The sequence below is a fragment of the Saccopteryx bilineata genome, chromosome 3 (genome assembly GCF_036850765.1).
Source record: "Saccopteryx bilineata isolate mSacBil1 chromosome 3, mSacBil1_pri_phased_curated, whole genome shotgun sequence".
Classification (NCBI taxonomy): domain Eukaryota; kingdom Metazoa; phylum Chordata; class Mammalia; order Chiroptera; family Emballonuridae; genus Saccopteryx; species Saccopteryx bilineata.
This window is the reverse complement of record NC_089492.1, coordinates 86,897,373-86,917,650: the sequence shown is the minus strand read 5'-3', so window position 1 is coordinate 86,917,650 and position 20,278 is coordinate 86,897,373. Positions and strand designations below refer to the sequence as shown.

General features: G+C 49.7%; 1 protein-coding gene across 1 annotated transcript in view; it reads right to left on the bottom strand.

The window, feature by feature from the left end:
- The window catches only part of PLB1 (phospholipase B1), a 121,358-nt gene that overhangs the window by 70,612 nt on the left and 30,468 nt on the right, over positions 1 to 20,278 (bottom strand). The window contains exons 10-17 of the mRNA XM_066266803.1: positions 19,878 to 19,940; positions 18,999 to 19,078; positions 18,071 to 18,146; positions 17,157 to 17,261; positions 16,087 to 16,143; positions 11,828 to 11,899; positions 10,931 to 11,005; positions 8,713 to 8,776 (exon numbers count right to left, since the gene is read on the bottom strand). Of these exons, the coding sequence (XP_066122900.1) occupies positions 8,713 to 8,776; positions 10,931 to 11,005; positions 11,828 to 11,899; positions 16,087 to 16,143; positions 17,157 to 17,261; positions 18,071 to 18,146; positions 18,999 to 19,078; positions 19,878 to 19,940 (592 nt within the window). The remainder of the gene's footprint in view (positions 1 to 8,712; positions 8,777 to 10,930; positions 11,006 to 11,827; positions 11,900 to 16,086; positions 16,144 to 17,156; positions 17,262 to 18,070; positions 18,147 to 18,998; positions 19,079 to 19,877; positions 19,941 to 20,278) is intronic.

Below are 20,278 nucleotides of genomic sequence, written 5' to 3'. Positions count from 1 at the left end.
AAGTGATTTCCCAGGAAAACTGAGAGAAAGTCAATTTATTTATTTATTTATTTATTTATTTTCGTATTTTTCCAAAGTTAGAAGCAGGGAGGCAGTCAGACAGACTCCAGCATGCTCCTGACCGGGATTTACCTGGCACGCCCACCAGGGGCGATGCTCTGCCCATCTGAGCTGTTATGGCTAGAGCCATTCTAGCACCTGAGGCCGAGGCCATGGAGCTGTTCTCAGCGCCCAGGCCAACTTTGCTCCAATGGAGCCTTGGCTGTGGGAGGGGAAGAGAGAGACAGAGAGGAAGGAGAGGGGGAGGGGTGGAGAAGCAGATGGGCGCTTCTCCTGTGTGCCCTGATGGGGAATCAAACCTGTCCTTCCACATGCAAGGCCAACGCTCTCCTGCTGAGCCAAACAGCCAGGGCCAGGAAGCCCATTTTAACAGCAGTTCAGCTTGGACAGAGATATTAAGAACCTGTCCTTGTCATTAGGTTCGGCAACAGTAGCCCAATAGTCGCCGTGGAGCCTGACTGCTCCACAGGTCTCCTCCTTGGGGCCCCTGGACACAGGGCTCAGGGCTGCAGGGTGGACCTGCTTGCAAAGGGGAATCTGCTGGCTTTTGATGAAACCTGATGCCACCAGGTGAGCAGCCACCCTCGGGGCACAAAATGAGCCAGACAAAGTCCCTAGTGATCTGGGACTAGGGAAGGAATTGTGGTGGACTCACAGCCAATATTCATCTATTCTAGGATCTGGTCATATTTGGGACTAAGTATCATATTATTTTACTAAAAAAATTAGCTCAGTTTCTCCACAATGAAAAGGGAAATGCCTTCATACCACTATTTTTTAAAACCAAGGTGAAATTCATATCACATAAAGTTAACCATTTTACAGTTAACAGTTCAGTGGCATTAGTGGTATATTCAGTGTTGTGCAACCACCACCTTACCTAGTTCCAGAACATTCTCATCGCCCTCATTAGAGACCTGTACCCATTAGCAGCCTCTCCCATTTCTCCCTCTCCCCCGGCTCCTGCAGCCACTAACCTGCTTTCTGCCTATGGCCTCTCCTATTCTGGACATTTCATACAAACGGCATCACACAATATGTGGCCTTTTGTGTCTGGCTTTTTTCCACTTTGCATAATGTTTTCCAGGTTTGCTTGAGTTATGGCATGTGTTAGTACTTCATCCTTTTTATGGCTGAATAATATTTTTTTGTATGGCTAATATGGCATTTCAGTTATCCATTCATCACTTAAAGGACCTTTGGATTGTTTCCACGTTTTAGCTATTGTGATTGGTTCTGCCGGCCACATGAACATTCATGTACAAGTATTTATTTGAAGTCTTGTTTTTCACTATCTGGGGTATATACCTAGGAGTGGAATTGCTGGGCCCTATCATAATCCCATGTTTAGCTTTTTGAGGCACCACCAAACTGTCTCCTCCAGCTTGACTCTATTTTTTATCTCTTGCGTTTAAGCACATACTGTGACGTGGCTAAGCCGCTGTCTACTCCTATGACAAACATGTTCAACATTGGCCGGAGCACTGGGGACTACACAGTGATCAGAAATGTTAAATGTCCTCAAGAACCTCACAGGCTAAGGAGGAAACAGGAAACATCTGTAATTATAAGAATTTCTAGGCTGATAAATACTTTGAGAGGCATAAAGTGATCAGAAAGCCCGGAGCTGGGGGCTGATCTACCCCAGGGCTGTGGTGGGGTGGTTCAGAGCAGGCTCGTGAAGGTGGTGTTTGGTTGAACTAAACCTAAGGCATTATGAGATAAGAGGGAGAGCCAAGCAGGTGATGGATAGCGTAAGGGTGGACATAGTCCAGTAAACATGTGATATCTATGAAGAACAGAGAGTTATGCAGTTTGGCTTAAGGGATGGGTACAGAAGGAGGCTAACAAAAGTAACGTTGAAAAGTAGGCTAGAGGCCCTGGCAGGTTGGCTCAGCAGTAGAGCATCAGCCTGGCGTGTGGAAGTCCTGGGTTCGATTCCCAGTCAGGGCACACAGGAGAAGCATCCATCAGCTTCTCCACCCTTCCCCCTCTCCTTCCTCTCTATCTCTCTCTTCTCCCGCAGCCAGGGCTCCATTGGAGCAAAGTTGGCCTGGAGCTGAGGATGGCTCCATAACCTCTGCCTCAGGCACTAGAATAGCTCCTGCCGCAACAGGGCAATGTCCCAGATGAGCAGAGCATCACCCCCTGGTGGGAATGCTGGGTGAACACCAGTCAGGTGCATGCGGGAGTCTGTCTGACTGCCTCCCCACTTCTAACTTTGGAAAAATACACATACACACACACACACACACACACACACACACACACAAGTAGGCTAGGGCCACAAGCCTTATATGCCTGGCGAACATGAATATTGCTATACAGGGTGGGGCAAAAGTGGGTTTACAGTTGTTCCTACTGAAAAGAACACAATAATTAATAAATAATAACACAAGAATAAACTCTGTTTCAGGTACTTACAAGTGAAACCTACTTTTGCCCACTCCTGTATATACAACTTGTACGTAGGCACCTGCACTATATTTGTGTACCCCTTTACATTATACACACATGGGTGTGAATCCAAGTGCATTTGGGGGCCCACACCTAAGATTCTGTATTCCACATGCAGCTCTGTACCCTCAAGTCCTTGCTCCCACGGTCACCCTGACTTTGCTATAGCCCCACTTTCCTCTCAGATGTGCCTCCGCTTGTCTCTCGTGGTGCACTGCTGAATGAAATTGTCAAATAGCTTTCAGGCCTTAGGGAAAAGTCTAATATATCATTTGTCCCAGGGAGTGGCCCACTCCCAGAGGGAAGAAGCATTTTAGTGGGGTATTGCTTAAGATGAATAAACTGAACCTTGCGTGCAAGGAGGCTTACTTGACAGCTCCTCTTTGCCAAGTCACCCTATAAACACGCAGTGAAACACAGAGAACAGGCAGCTTTCAACATAACCTGACTACATAGCCCACTTCACTCTTCACCATCGAAATCATGGTTGTATAATTATACCCAGGGAGGAAGCTGTGTTAACACTCAGTGGAATCAGTGCCTTGTTTCCTTCCATGGAGACATCTTGTCTACCCAACTTCCATGCTCTGTGCAATAGGGAACTACCTGCCACTCCCACTGGGAGATTGCTCCCACTGAAAAAATAAAAGTCCTTGCCTCTTCCTATGGGAGCATGTAAGCCAACACATACATAGTTGTGAATGTGCATATGCAAAATACATAGCTTTGTGGTCCTCAAATTTGAGTATGTATCAGAATCATCTGGAGAACTTGTTAAAACACAGATGGTTGGTCCTCACCCTCCGAGTCTCTGATTTAGTAGGTATGTGGTTAGAAGAATAATATCAAATCACAAAGCCAGCTGCACACATTAGCGCACATCCATGGGGCCGAGCCTGAAAACTTTAAAATGACCTCTCTCAAAGAAATCAGGCTGAGGTTAGAAAACAAGTAAAAAAGAAAGGCAACGAAGGCCCCCCTCCCCTCAACTCTAGAGGGTTTATTTTAGCTCCTAGTGATGACAGTCAATCAGCATGTTCTTGTTGCCATAATGTGTAATACAGTGAATTCTGTGAGCACTCCAGGGGAAAGGGTTAGGGGAGTCTTTGGGGCTGACAAATGTGGAAGAAATGGATATATTTGCATCAAAAGCCACATTACTATTTGATAAAGAATTAGGTGAAACTGGCCATTTCTGTCTTCAAAATTTGTAGCAGATGGAAAATATACACACATACACATGCATGTCTACATCTGTGTGTGGTGGGGGAAAGAAGGGAGTTTCTACTTTTGATCATCCTAAAGGATTTCCTGCAAGAGATAATAAACCAAATGAGCCAAGCCTAGATGGGAGGAGTTTGACTTATCTGGGATTTTATTAAGATAGAGCCCAACACATATCATTGGCTTAATATCTGGAGACCTTGATTTGAGCTTTGTTAATATCATCATGTATGACAAAGACACAACCTGGAAACACAGCAAAGTACTTTAGCAATTGCTCTCCTTGGGAAAAAAACTATTCAGAGATAAGATTAAATTTGTGTGGGCTGATTAGCTAAACATTATCTGGTACAAACTGTGCACCACCTTGAAAGAAACTGATAAACACATCATTAGTTCATCAAGATTTCTTTAGAGAGGACCTCTTATCAGAAGGCCATCCAAATGATGATGAAATATCATGAATAGTAAAGAAATAGTAGCCAAGAGTAGAAAATTGGAGAAACTATCTTCTATACATGAAAAGTTACACCCAGGAGAAAGACTTGGCACCTTGGAGTTTTGTCTCGTGCAGGGGTCCCCAAACTTTTTACACAGGGGGCCAGTTCACTGTCCCTCAGACTGTTGGAGGGCTGGACTATAAAAAAACTATGAACAAATCCCTATGCACACTGCATATATCTTATTTTATTTATTTATTTATTTTTTTGCATTTTTCTGAAGCTGGAAACAGGGAGAGACAGTCAGACAGACTCCTGCATGCGCCCGACCGGGATCCACCCGGCACGCCCACCATGGGGCCACGCTCTGCCCACCAGGGGGCGATGCTCTGCCCATCCTGAGCATCGCCATGTTGCGACCAGAGCCACTCTAGTGCCTGGGGCAGAGGCCACAGAGCCATCCCCAGCGCCCGGGCCATCCTTGCTCCAATGGAGCCTTGGCTGCGGGAGGGGAAGGGAGAGACAGAGAGGAAGGCGCGGCGGAGGGGTGGAGAAGCAAATGGGCGCTTCTCCTATGTGCCCTGGCCGGGAATCGAACCCGGGTCCTCCGCACGCTAGGCCGACGCTCTACCGCTGTGCATATATCTTATTTTAAAGTAAAAAAACAAAACGGGAACAAATACAATATTTAAAATAAAGAAAAAGTAAATTTAAATCAACAAACTGACCAGTATTTCGATGGGAAATATGGGCCTGCTTTTGGCTAATGAGATGGTCAATAAGCTCCTCTCACTGACCACCAATGAAAGAGGTGCCTCTTCCAGAAGTGTGGCAGGGGTCGGATAAATGGCCTCAGGGAGCCGCATGCGGCCCATGGGCCAAAGTTTGAGGACCCCTGGTCTTGTGTAACCCAACAACTTAAACCACTTGGGGTCACCATCTGAAATAGCAACTTTCTCTTAATTGTTAGCTAGGATTGCCCAACCCATAAGCTCTCTGATTTTAGGGACTTCCTCAATTGTAGTAAACTACTGGTACAAGACTGGAACCTTGTTTCTAACTTGGAAGTCCTTCATTGTGAGCCTATATGAAAAATATGTGCTGTGCAATAGAAGGAACTCAAGAAATATGTTAAGGTAAATGACAAGCTAAGTAAGGGGCTCTGTGTCAGGGACTGGGCAGCTTTCCAAGTGAAAATGATGGAAACTACAGGGAAGGGAAACACTTATTCATCCAGACATCTTGGGGTGAGTTTGAACTTGCTTAGGCGGCTGGTCCCACCTGGGGACAAGCAGGCTATTACTCCCGGTGGGGCATCAATACTTCTTAGTCACAGGCCTAGTGAAGTTGCAAGACTCATGAACATGGGGTGACTACAGAAACAGCTTCAGGGTCTACAAGGGACATTAAAATGCTGGTTCAGAACTAAGTGAAACCTTAGTGATCACTCAGTGTTGTAACCTGGGGCATTTTCATATCAGGTTTTGAGTAGCTCCTTTCAGCCAAATGAGTAAAATTAAATGATATCGGGGATGGAGACAGAAATCACTGGCTTAAATGGATGAAATGTTCTGATTCCTGCTGGTGGTGATAGTGGCATACAATTCGCTTTGTGGATCTCTATTTTCAAATACTATAAATTCCCCCCCTTGCATGGAATTAGCAGCTTGACTTTAAGACAAACAACGTTAATAGATAGCCAATGAGCGGCATCCCCTCTGGCTCCTTGTTATGACCACTCTTTTGTTTGCAAAGTGCTACTCCTTTTCTCACCTTTTCTCGATGGGAAGACCTTAAGTCAGCTACCAGGCGTAATATAAAATGATATAAGTATTTACAAAGTTAATAAAGCCCAGGGGGGATAGCACCCAGCACACTGCACATGTAAACTGGGGGGAAACAATTAGAGGCTTGCATGCATGCATGCATGCATTCATTCCTGGTTACCAAATGCCAATAGGTTTTATATATATATATATTTACACCAACACTAGATCTCTCACCCAGATTCCCCTCAATCAGTGGAAGGGTTTATCCCCTGTGGGCTCTGACAGACGGCAGTGAGGCACCCTGGCTGCGGGCCCTGGTCTGCTGATAAAGGCCGTATTCTATTTTGAAACACCACTTTTGATTAGCTAGGTGTACCTGTGGATTGGTTTGAGAGAAATATTAGGAAAGGGGACTAACAAAGAAAGTTTCTGAAAATAACTCTGAAGACAAAAGAGTTATTTTATAAGAAAAATGGTTTGAACAGAAGATACTTTGGTCTAGTTGGTTTTGAAAGTCTTTTTCAACCCTAAGAATTGTTGATTTGCTGAATTAGAAAATCTCGATAGTTCAGATTAGTTCAGCAAACATGTATGGGCTCTTACCAGGTGCTGAGTCAGGGATATAAAGATAAGATAACCTGTTGTTATAAGTGTATATCAGATGCCTTCCTCTCAATTAGAAATTGCCAACACGCTCTCCAGAAGAGTGAACGACCTCACCAGAAGTATGATCCTTCTCAAGGGAAAATATTGTGTTCCTGTACTAAGTCCTTTGTCCCCCCCCCCCCGCTCCTCCCCGCCCCCATCCACCATGGCCACAAGGATGGCTAACATGTCCAATCATAGAGCATACACGGAATGAAGTGTGTCCAGTTAGCGGTGACCATTTGTCTAAATGACACTTTTCAGGTGGGACTCAACTGCAGACCCGGCACTGACCTGTGAGGGCTGCCACCCAGCTGGAGAGAGTGTGTCCTGATCCCACGCCCACCAGTTAGAGCAAACAGGCCTAAATCTATCCATCTGCTTATTCAAATAGCTCCTATCACCAGATTATCTAGGACCTCAAGATCTTGAGATTTCTGGCATTTATATCTTCAAGCGCCAATAAACAACAATCTTCAGGGTCAGGGAATAAAGATGAGGTCCACATTGTATTTGGCTTTTAGATGTTGAGATATCATCATCATGACAGGAATGTAATCTAGACAGATTGCGACATGCTTTCAGAATGATAAGATTGAAAAGAGGATGGCCCTTAAAGACTCTGACTATTAAAAGAGTGACGTTCTTTCTCCCTCTCCTTTTCTCTCTCTACACATAGAGACATACATACATACATATGTACACCTTTGAGTTTTTGCCATAGGAGGGTCTACATCTGAAGCTAGTAAATTATTTTCGCTGCGAAAATCCTGCTCGTAAACTAACCAACAGGAACAGGTGTCACCAAGTGGGGAGAAGCCAAAGACTCACAGTGTGAGAGTGTGTGTGTGAGTGAGTGTGTAAGATCTCGATCACCTGCTCCTTTGTTCTGCAATACAGGCAAGAGCCAGTTGTAAACCAAAGTTTTGGGGAGATTTTTCACTGCCCAGTCAGTGGCTTAATTAGAGCGCGTAGGGCTGAGACGTGGGAGGGCGAGGAGAACAGACAGGCACTTATTTGTTCTGCTAACACCCAGCAAAAGGAGGCAGCCTGACTCTGAAGATTGGCATCCCTGACAGATTCCTGCGAGGCACTGCGGCACCTCTGAGCTTAATTCTCTACCCTGCAAGGCACAGAGGAGGCATTCAACACGCATCTGATCAATGAGTGGACACGTGCACAAATCGATGAACAAATGAGCCCAGGACCTATCTCACTGCTGCAGAACTGCTCCTGGGCTGATGTTTTGTGTCATTGGGTCACAACCCTCTCCCTCCCCAGGTCTCCCCGGTCACGTGCACACAGCCATCACTCCTATTCTGGCTGGCCTGGGGGAGAAGGCTCAGCCCTTAGGCAGCTCCTCTTTGGCCTAGAACTCTCATTCCTGACTCTCATTTTCATGGTCCGACAACAGTCATTTTGGAAATGCTGAGCGACAATAAAAACGGCACATTCGTAAGGTAGCGCGCTCTCCTGTTCTGTGCGGGGTTTGAGTGCATCCTGCATCAGGTTCTGGCAAGGCATGCCGATTGGTTATTTTTGCTTCCTGCTTCAAGGTAGTCTTGCTTTTCAGAGGGCAAATTCACCTCATCGAAGTTTAAAGGCAGGGATAATGACATCAGCTCGCTCTGTGCGGATCATGGCCTGGCATACAGTTAATGCTTAATAAGTGCTTTTTGATAATTTTATCATATCTAACCCATATATTGTATCATATCACATATCATATCACATCATATCTTATCACATCACATCATATCATATCTTCAGTTAAAGAATAATCACACGCAGGCATGAACTTACAAATATACAGGCGTACCTTGGAGATGGTGCGGCTTTGGTCCCAGACCACCGCAATAAAGTTAGTGTCACCATAAAGTGAGTCATCGCCCTTTCTGCTGATGGAGGGCACTGCCTTCCTTTTGCAGAACATGCAGCATCCGTGCAGCGCCACCCAGCCAGGCGTGCCTGCACGGACGGAGCTGTTCCGACTCGTCCCCGAGACCCCGCTCAGGTGTGTCTCAGGCAGAAAGCCCCGGCCATCCTACAGTCGTTCTTACTTTACTGAGTTCAGGCCTCAAATGAGTTTAAAAAATCACTCGACTCAAGCTGTGTACCTGAGGTGGGGATCGTGTCGGAGGGGTTCTTGTCAGGGCATCTGATTTCCATTCCTTCCCGCAGCTGCAATGAGACACACAGAGAAATAAGGAGAGACAGGACATGTGAGACTGGTGAGAAGTGGGGTCTCTACTTTGGAAAACATCACCTAATGTAGCAACCGAAGTGTCTTCTAATCTCTCCCTCCTGTTCAACACTCACATCTGGGTGTCCACAGCATCCTCTCCAAATGCTCCCACACCTGTCCCCTCTCTGTCCCTTTCCTCGGCCTACGTGCAGGCCCCTGATTTCTTCTGGCTGAGGACACTGCGGTGTTCACAGCGTCACTGCCCTCACTCCCCTGGGCTTCCTGCCCAGCTTCTGAATCCAGTCAGAGAGGTCTCTCGATCTCTCCCACAGAGTAGAACTGGGTTGCTACTATGTTCTCAGTGAAAGCAGGGATTTGGGGATAATGCTGTAACCCCAGAGCCTAGAACACTACACAGCAGGTGCTCAGTAACTTTGTTGGTTGAATAGTAAATACATTCCTGCTCTGTATTAACCCTTTGAGTAGTGAGTTTTTTGTTAACCCTTTGAGTGAGGTCGTACATGAACGTTCGTACTACTCAAAGGGTTAATATCAACATAAAGTCATTCCTTCTTTGCATGGCCTAAGAGGCCCCAGCCATCCTAAACCATAAGAACTGAGCCAACGCTCTGGACTCTGGACTCATGCCTCTGTGTCCTGCCCAAGCATTAGCTCTACCCCCTTTCCCACATTTCCATCTCCCTGGTTCAACCTCAGACCTGGGTACTTAGGCTGAGGTCATAGGTACTTAGGCTGAGGTCATGGGCACTCTTCCAGGGGTCTTTTTCAACTCTCGCCTGTGTCAGTGAGTCACTCTGCCTCTGTGCTCCCCGAAAACCCCATGGACACTTTGATTACAGAATCTATTCCATTGTGCAGTAATCACTGGTTGACTCCACTAGACCGAGCGCCTTAGGACAAGCAAGTATTTTATTGATGTTTTTATCTCCTATGCCTGATATCCATCCTTCCACCTACCCACCCATTTAGTCATTCAACAAAATAATAATTGGGTACTTGCTCTGAGTCCTTGCCCTCACCCATATTGAGTCCTATTGGTACAGAGAGGTAGGTAGTCAAAAACTGTATCCTGCAGGAATGTATCGCTCCCTATTATCAGATGATAATGCTAGCAACACTTATAGAGAACTCACAGCATGCCAGACTCTATTACACATATTAGAGTAGCTTTATACTTATTATTTATTGTGATTTAATAACAACTCTATGAGGTAAAACTTGGACTTTCACCACTTCCCACGTTAAAATAAACATGGCACAGAGAGAGTTAAGTCCCTTGTCCAGTGACACAGAGCCAGTGAGTGGAAGAGTCTGCATCTGAACCCAGAGCCAGTTAGTTCTCTGCTCACTGTGCCACGCTGCCCCTTAGATGTACCCTCGTTGCTGTGGTGTTAGAAAGGGTGGGACAGGTTGATTAATAGGAGTCTTTCCCACTGCATTTCTTGGGCTTTGCCTCCACCACCTGGAATAACTCTCGCCTTTTTTATACAATAAGGAGGCAGGGATGGCGCTAGGCCAGGTTTGTCACAACCTGTATCAGGCCCCAGTCCTCTGAGAACGAGGACATCACCGGCACACGTTTCTGGTTCCTCGAAGCAGTGCAGGGTGCTCTATCTAATCTTGACAGGGAGTATCAGAAAGAGGTGTGAGATAAGCAATAAGCAAGCCACCGGCAAGTGTGAGGTGGCCCCGGAGGTGTGGGCCAACTTCGGAGGCCTTATGGTCTCCACACTCTACGGTTTCAGATTTCACCATATTTCTAGGCCTTTTCTTGACTTTCTCTTCTGATTAAGGCCCCAGATGAATTTAAAAGGGTTTGGCCGAGATTTGGGAAGGGCCTGAAGACTCTCGCCTTACAGCCGAACATTCAGGGAGCAGGCAGTGCTGAGCGCCCGCCGCTCTCCGCGAGGCTGCAGGGCGCTGGTGGCCGGGCCATTCCCAAGACGGAGCCGCTGGGCAGACCTGCTTCAAGCACCAAGGACACAGCGCACACCGAACCCCTCACCCTTCCCAGCCTGCCCCTGGGGTTCCGGGATAGGAAGAACCAGTGGGAGTTCCCACAGACTCAGCGGGGTGTAGGGCCCCTGGCTCATTTACATGTGTGCCAACCACAGGAAGCCTCTCCGTACCTCTAGCTTCTCCTGGAGCTCTGTCAACCTGGGCAGGTAGTTGCTGTTTCTATAGGTGAACAGATAGGGACTTTCCTGCAGAGAAAAGTCACGTGTTGTAACCACGACTCAGAACCATGTACCCTTCAATTATTTGGCTTTATCACCCAGCAATACCTTTGGGCCAATTTACAACATTCATACCATCATTTAAATGGAAACCACCGTCTGGTTTTTCTTCTCTGCACTTCCTACAAGCTCCGTGAAGGAGCCCATGGATGCTTTTCAATTTCCCATTTGCAGTGGCTGGTATTTCCTGCTCTCTACCTGTAGGCTCATACTACCAGGAGAGTATATATATTTCTATGAAAGAAGAACTTAATTGTAAACCTCCTGGCAGCCAAAGCAAAGAGGAAAACAGAGTAAACTATATAGTTCTTATAGCCTAGTAACAAAAAACTTATCAGTTCATCAAGAAAGCCAAAACTTTGAGTATCATTAAATGATAAAAGGAATTCTACTCATTTATGTTATTTTTCTTATCCATTTATTCAGTAACATTAACTACATGCCTATTACATATATATTTGGCAGATATTTAAGAAACTCATGTTTAGATTTGAGACATTTAGGGCCAGGTGAGATATAGCTTTGTCCCTCTGCCCTCCGCAGGCGTGGAAGGGGCCATAATTCTACCAAGACAGCTCAATTCTGCTATAGCGGTTAAATTCTGTAAGCCTTAGGTGTGGTGAGTATGTTAAGCTGTGACCAGACCCAGAAGAATAGACCCAAGGCTCTAAAGGGGCTAATGTCTCATTCAGGTAAGACCCCACTTTACAGCAGTGCCCATTTGGTGACCCCATCTTTCTCCCAATTCAGGCAGAGCTGTCTGTCCCCTCCTCACCAGTCCTTGCCTACCTGAGAGGGACATTTCATCAGCCTTTTCTCATTTGCACTGAATGGCTCATCCTTCTGTCCCACTGGCTTCATCTAGAAAAGAAGGTGACCTTTAAAACAGGTAAGTCATACACAGGTGACAGCATGCCAGGCCCACTGAGAATGACTCGTTTGTCCAGCATTTCTCAGAGTCTGACCTTGACCCGGGACCAGCAGCATCAGTGGCATCTGGGAACACATTAGGAAGGCAAATTTCCAGCCCCCATCCCAGACCTACTGACGCAGAAACCCTGGGGTGGGGTCCAGCTCTCTGCACTTTCACGTGCCCTTCAGGGGATTCTGATGCCCGCTCAAGGTGAGACCCACTGCACAAGAGGGTTCCTAGCCCACGCCTCCTGATGTCACAACAGAAGCTGAACACCAGGGAGGCTGGGCGGGGACTAGGACATCGGGGTCCTCGATCCAACCAAAGGTCTCTCAGTGGGTCACAGCGTCCTATGTCTATCGATTCCGGAACGAGTGGTGGTGGCATCAGCTCTGACATAGCTGCCTGAACGGCAGCCAAAGCCTATCTAACACCCTGGACAGAGAGTGCATAGTGGGCCAGCAGGTAAAAGAACACTGAAGGTAAGAGAGGAAAATGAAGGCAGTAGAAGAACTTGGCGTGGGAGCAATTTATTTTAAACCTTGTGTTATTTTTAAATGTTCATTATATGTGTGCAAATACTGGAAAGAAAAGCCCAGAGGCCTTGAGAGCTCAGAGGTTTCCTCCTGCACGCACGATCTCCTTCCCTTGGAGAACCGCATGTTTGTGGTCAGCCCTGCTTCCCACAGGTGCCGGGCTCCCAGGGCACCTCTGTCCCTCGCCTTCCCTCCAAGGACTCCGACAGGGGATACAGGAGACAGGACCCTGCAGGATGGAGCAGCCTGTCTGGCTCAGTCACTGGTTCTGCCATGAGGATTTGAGAGTCTTTGGCGATATCTTATCCCTGCATCTGTGCCCACTAAGCAAGAAGCAGGAAGAGACCTTTACCCTCTCAGGACTGGCTCTTCACCCAAATGGACAGTCAGATAAGAGGGTCATTAACCTTTTGGAAAAGGAGTGGCAACCCTTTAGCTCAAAGGCTGGAGGAGGGACTGAGGTGCTTTCTTTCAGTTTTATTCTGATGCTCCTAGAAGTGGGAGGACCCACCCAGCACAGTCAGACCTGCTCTGAAAGGGAATGTGGACTGGGCCTGGGTCGGTGGCCACATGTCAATCTGCCCTGCTTTCTCCTCCCCAATCGTCCTAAAATATAATCAATAATAGAACCTGGAAAGAATCATTGGAAGAGCCAAGGTTAATGATTCTGGTAGAATGGATACAGCAGATCCTATTCTTTTAAGGACCTCAAAGAAGGAAAATGTGTAGGTTTTTGCAATAAACCCATTTCTGTTAAGAACCTTGGCCTTCTAATTGTCTCCTGTCTTAGTCACCTACATTCTTCCTGCTTCCACTAATCCCCTTTACACCTGCTCTGACCCTGTATCCTCACGGGGATGGAGAGTGAGGTGCTTCTTCTAACGTGTCCCTCACGTGCCCCTGCCTCTCCTGCCACCCTGTGCAGCACACAAATGCACGTCCACCCCAGGGACACTGGTGCTGGCCTTGTCCTCCTCCTCCACTACCCAGACCCTTAATTGCTCGCCTGTCCTCTGCACAGCTTCCCTGCCACCTGACACACCAGGAGTGTGGGAGAGGCGGAGGGTGACCTAGACATTCTCCCCACGGAGGATTCCCATTGGCTGTGAGCATCTCCTGAGTGTTCCCATCCTGCCCTGCGGCTCTGGCACCTTGCACAGGGCTTGGCACCATGTGGGGATCAGGATGCCTGAGAGGACCTGGGAATTGAGTTCCCTGAAGGTGGGTCTCTTAAACTACCGTGGTAGTCACTGGCCTCAGTACTCACATATGCACGCACGCACGCACGCACGTGCTGGGGCTTGGCAGTGGGGGGGGGGGGGGAGCAGGCGCCAGTGTGGCTCTGTGTGTCAGCAAATGTGGGCATGGACAGACACACTGACTTCTACCTCCATGGTCTCAGGGAAGCCCAACACAGCAGAGGCTCAAGGAGGTGAAGGTGGAGACTCCTGGCCTCCCCAAGTTTCTGGGAGGACACAAGATGAACCCAAGAGTGACCCACTCCCAAGGCCCTTGGAGGCTGACTAAGGGTCATTCTACCCCTTTGACAAGTAGAGAAAATAAAATGGCCAATGTGACTCACTTCAAAGAAATAACCAAAGACACACCTGGGTCGAGCTTTCCCTCTTTGCTGGCCTGGCTGCAGGGACCCTGAGAACTCTCACTGGGAAATGACTGCTGATGGGTTAAACAGGTCTGGACAGAACGGGGAACTGTCCACCCACAAGAGCTACCACCTCCTCCTCAGGGCCCTTGTGACGCCTACAGTGTCCCAGTCCCTTGGCCTTGAGTGTGCGACCTTCTGCTGCCCTCTGTGCACCTGCTCATCCTCGTCCTCGTCCTCACCCTCCAGTGGGTAGGACACTGTGCATGCCTGTTTGAGTGGACAGGTCATCACTTGGGCTCAAGAAGGCAGTTGTCACTACTGCCACCACCACTGATGACACTCAAAGGCAAGAGAAGGGGAGAGAGAGGGAGAGGGGAACCCTTTCTCCCTATCTACTCCCTCCAGCTTCCCTCTGTCTGCGTTCAAAGTGCTTCCTCGGTTCTCGGGGGCCTCCTTGTCCCGTTTCCTGTCTATCAGACCAGCTCTACTGCCTCTTGATAACGCATTTGCCATTATTTTCCGTGCCTTTTGCTCACAAAGGCCTCTTGCCTAGGAAGGGCCACCCTGACCCTGACCTCCTCTGACATTCCCGACAAGGTCAGGTCAGACCCCGCCGCTATGGGCCCTCCCGACCTCTCACCCATGTCACTCTCGGGTGTACAGCACCCAGCCCTCCGCTGCTGGCTGGGTTCAGGTTGACGCTTGTTCCTCCGAGTCGCCTGACCCGTCCAGCTATACCCTAGGCTCGGTGAGGGCAAAGGCTATTGGTGTGTCTTTTGTATCTTCATCAGACCCCGCACAGGGCAGGGCACACTGTGGGTGACCTTTTATTGCTCGGGAGAGAGGTGGCACCGGAGGAGAAGGAGAGAGGTAGGGCTGAGCTGGAATAATCAGCTCTTCTCCCCCGGACAGCGGGAGCAGGAGGGCAGCCCCTGCAGGGGGGCCACGCCCCTCTCCTCTGCCCCTCACAGGAGATCAGCAGCAAAGTGGCTTCCTGGGGGAAGTGGTCCACCCGCGGGTCAGGCCCACTAACAGAGAAAACAAACGCTTTCTTAAAGGAGAATGGGATTCAGTGGCTGAGGGCTCTGTGGAGTCCCCGCCCCCCTCCTGCTCTCTGCCGCGCCGGCTGATCGTGTAGAAACACAGCTGCTCGTGGTACTCAGCCGAGCACTTAGTTGAAAAGATGGAGGAAAAAAAATTTCTAATCTAAGGAAGAAGAAAACCAAGTTTCTGTCACTGCAATTCTAAAAATAGAGCAGCTTGGATGGGGGAAAAATAAGTGGCAAAATCAGGTCTCTGTCTGGGCCCTGGAAAGGCTCAAAGTTTTGACATTTCATCCCATCCACTGACTAATCCCAGATCGCCCTGGGGACCCTGGAGGTGGGGGAACCCTGTCATAGTTACTGTAAGAGGGCCAACACGTGTCGAGTACTCACGGTGGGCCAGGAGTGAGCTACTCACTTGACATGTCTTGGGCCAGGTGTTGTGATCTGGGTTTTGAAGAGAGAAAGTGGAGACCCTACAGTCATATGACTTGTGAGAGATGGAATTAGGATTTGAACCCAGGTCTTTACCACTCGAAAGTCCATGTTCACTCCAGCCCCACACTGGGTCTAGAACGCACACGATGGCGCTTAAGTGTGAAGTGAGAAAAAGCTGTGCTGGAGTGTGAGAAAAAGCAGTGTGAGATGCTGCTCAGTGCCCTGCTCCCCGTGAGGTCCCCACACAGACTCCAGGAACGCTCCCGAAGGTGCTCAGCGAGGCCTGCACACTGCCAGGGCTGCGTTCCAGTGCCGGTCGAGGGAGTGGAACTCCCGGTGGTCAGGACTGGGCTGTCCCTAGACGTGGAGGATCCCTGGTGGCCCAGAATCATTATCCCGGGACCCTGCCCCTCCGTCTGAGCCGTGGGCAGAGTGGCTGTGGCGGTGGAGGCCCCACCTCCCCGTAGGCCAGTGCCTCACATCGGACACTCCCAGGACCCCTGGGCACTCACCATGCTGTTCCAGAGGTGCAAGGCCAGAGTGGTGGGATCCAGGAGTGGCCACTGCCCCTGGAAGAGAACCTGATGAGAACCCCTGTGACGGGGTGGACCTGTCACGAACCTTAAAGCTGTGCTTGGCAGAGATGGGGTGGCACTGACCCGTCCAGACTTTTTCTCTCAGCCCCTTCCCCCATCAGTGATGGCAGGCACTTATAGGGGCACTGTCTGGGGCCAGGGCTTAGAGGCGAGGTTATCGTGGGCGTCTCCATTACTGCACTAAACAGCAGAAGCAGGGGTGACAGGGAAGTGATTCATGTGTGGTCTGAGTAGGAGGGGGGATGGAAACTCATATTCCTCCTCCTCCTTTTAAAACACTATTTAAACATTGTTTAAGTCCCGAAGGGGGCACAACGACTCCAACAGGCGAGAGCCAGGAACCTGAAGCCGGGACTGTCCCAGACACACAGTGCTGGAGCCTCCATGGTGTCAGAGAGACCCCACTGAGCACGTGTGGACCCACCGCCCTGCCCATGGTCTGGGCGCCCCACCGAGGCAAGGGGCATTTGCCCAGTGACCTGTGGGAGATGGGCAAGTCAAACTGCCCCCCCTTCCAGGGGTGGATGCAGCGAGCCGGCAGAGGGAGGGGAGTGACACGGTGCCCTGAAACTCTATCCTGAAGAGTCACAGTAGCTAAGAGGTTCTGAGGGCTTCCCAAGTTCCTCACACGTTTACTCCTGTGACCCTGACAGCCGCCCAAGAGGGAAGGAGATGAACAATGGCCCTGATTTCACAGGCGAGGAACTGAGGCAGAGAGAGTTCCAGCAACTTGCCCAAGGTCACACGACTGGCCCATTTCAGAGCTAGGAGCTGCCTCAAGTCCATGCTCTTTACCTCCTGGCTGCTCTGCCTCTAAGGAACCGGTTGGTGGGGCTCTCCAACCCCCTGGGAAAACCGTCCAGAAAGTATAAGACAAAATATTGCAGCATTTCCCCCTGAGAGTGTGTATTCTGGGCTCAGGGAATCTCAAGTGGGAGGGAGAGGGAGAGGTGTGGGCCAGGCTTCTTTCGGCCACCCCTACTCACTGAGAGTGGCCACAGGGCTGTCTCGTAGAAGAAGGGCTGGAAAACCACCGTGAAGGACTCATGCTCATTGTACTTGCTGGAGGCCAGGAGCCGCTCCCAACTTTCCTGAAGGAGAGAGCAGAGAGATGTGCTCCCAGGAGCAGGAGCAAGGCACAGCCTGCCCCGTCCTCCAGCCAGGGAGTTCTCATAGCCCTGCGGTCCCAATCGCCCACCACGTGCTATTCTGCATTAATACCAGACGCAGAGCTGAAATACACTCCCCGGGAGCTCAGGTAGTATACACCTGCCCGGCAGGAGGCTAGGGCACCATTCTCTGTTCAAGGGCTAAGATCCATAGAGGGATGTGCTGTTAACCATATGAAACATGTCACCTCTGGAATAAGAAAAGTGCTACACATCTTCATACATAACTTTGATCTTAAAAAAAATCATCATGCGAACACGTGTCAATAGGAACTGTGCTTTGAGCACAGCAATGATGGCTTCCACTAAGCCATCCTCACCCTCTTGGGGTCTCTTCTGTAAACCAGAGAGCACATCTCTGGGACCTCTGCATTGCCCTCGGGCTGTAGTCTGGGGTGTTAGCCCCGCCTAGGCAGAACCAGCTCATTCGTCACAGAGGCAGTGGTACCAGCAGTGATAATGGCCAAAACCATTTCCAAATGAATTTGCAAAGCCTTTCCCTATCTAAAGTACCACCACTGACCCCCAACCTGGCAGTATGTCATCCCCACTTTTCATGTAGGAAAATTAAGTCATCATTGGGGAATGAAATGAGAGCAGCTCTCTACGGTTCCTGACCAAGTCAGAGAAGTCCTTCAGTCACAGACTTATACCCTAATTGTCCCTACCACCTCTGCTCTCCTCCATGACCCTCGCCTCTGCAAACTGCCCATCTCCCAGAGTGGGCTCACCTGATAAGACCACTGTGCCACAACCTTGGACAGCTTCGAGGTGTCCCCTGAGCACCTGCAGGGCTCTGCTCCGGGGCTGCAGGTTAAAATAAGGCAGGCATGAGAGTGTGGATACAGGGGGGCCATTTGGGCTGCCCCATGGTGAAATAAGAGGGCTGGGGACCCGGACATTGCCCAGGAGTGGGAAGGAGAATTGGAAGTCTCAGAGGGTGCAGGAGACGGAAGCAAATACCCGCTGAAGAGGACAGAGTGGAAAGGAACATTGTGATCTGGTTTCCATCGGTCACTCCATCGGTGGTGGACAGGGGTATGGAGACACGTGCCCTCTAGCCATCTCCTGCTACACTGACCCCTCACTGCCTCTACCCCAGACACCCACCTCCAGTTCTCCCTCCCCCTACTCTGTGTCTTTCTCTTCAAAACCCTCCCTTCCCCTCAGCACTGTCCTCTCCTCTCTGTTGCCCCCACCTCCAGCTGTCCCCACCCTGACTTTTGCCACAGGGACTTCTTTTCTGGGTGCAATGCCAAAAATCTTGGGACTTGGGTTCAAGGAGTTTAAATTCTATAACAACTTTCAGAATGATGTGAGAATCAAGTTCTATGAAGATAAAATACGTTGAGGCTGATTTTTTTTCTTTCCAATTTCTAGAAGTATCACTTCTTGGCTTATGAATGTTTTGCCAAACCTGTTCTTTTAAACTCTCAGATCATTCTGGTGGGGGAGAGGGCAGGCCCACTGGCATGGCGTCAGCAGACTGAAGTGTGCATCCTTCGACTCCGTCCCCAGAATGATACTGCACTCACTCGCTCTGTGATCTCAACACATTGCTCAATCTCTCACGACCTCGGAGATGTGAAGTACCCCACCCAGTGCCCGGCACCTGGCAGCCACTCACCAAATGCTTGTCCCATTCCACCCCCCTTTTACCTGCGCTGGGTCCCCTGATGCCAGGGAGAGAGCCACACAACCTCAGAGAGGTCCACCAGGTTCACAAATGCTTTAGGGACCTAAGAGGAAACAAGAGAGAAGATGAGCGTTTGCAAAGTCACTGTCGCTGCCCGAAGTCTTCCCTGGAACCCTCAGCCCAGTTTGGGGTCTGCTTGACCGTGAAGGGCCTCTTTGGGAGGTTTGGTTGGGGTTGGTCCAAAGCTACCAGCCCTGCTGGTTATACAGAAATGTGTCATTCCCCACCTCTCAGGGTGGGCAGGGCACTGCCCACCACAATGTCAACAAGGAGGCAGGCCCCCAATGGTGAAAGGACTCTAGACCTGCTCCCACAGAGAAGGTGCCTGCCCAGGAGTCTCAGAACCGGTGGTGCTTGCTGGCTCATTGTGGCCACTCTGGGAAGGGAAGCCTTATAGCTTCTCAAGAACCCCTCACCCCCACCCCCAGTAATCACAGCTCAGAAAAGAGTGGCTTTCAGGAAAGAATTGGGTCTGGGAAAAACTGTTCAGGAAAGAGTGGGGTCACCGAGTCCCCAGCGAGGGGTTTGCCCCCTTCCCTCCTGCTGCCCAGAAGTCTCTGTCAGAAATATCTTTTGCCAGAGTGAAGGGCTCTCTACCTGACCCAGGTTTCAGCACAAGGGTAGAAAGGTGGCCTCCTCCAGTCCCTCTCCCCAGTCCTGATCTCCCTCATGGGAGGGCTGCCAGGACGCCATCTTTCTCAACCCAGTGGAGGCAATGTGAAAGTAACCAGATCCTTCCCTGCCAACCCTCAGAAGGGCAGCTCTCTCCCGTCTGTGGAAGGCGTCCACGAGCAAGCTCCGGGCGCACGGTCCCCTGGACCTGGGGCAGCCGCAAGCCTCACCTCCTGGAGCAGGTAGTCCAGCATTCGGGTCAGCTTGTCCATGCCATCTGTCACATACCTCTGCTGTGAGAGGAAAAATGTGCTGAGTGTAGGTGGGGCGGGGAATATGGGGCCCCGGCTGCCTAGGCTCATGCCTGCCTGTCCCTTCCCTCCCCCCCCCCCCCCAGGGATGATAGTGGCAAAGGCCCTATGAGATCCCAGTTTCCCACAATCAAGTGCAGAATTCCCCGAGCTCCCAAGGGCTCTTGTCCATTCTGACTTCCCCAAACCCCAAATGAAAAGTTCCATGTCAGGGAAGGGCAAACTCAAGGCCAGGGAAACTACAGCTCACTTCGAGCGATGGGAGACAAGACTTACTCCCAAAGGCTGATGGAGTCACTTGTATCTGAAGAAAATCAGGC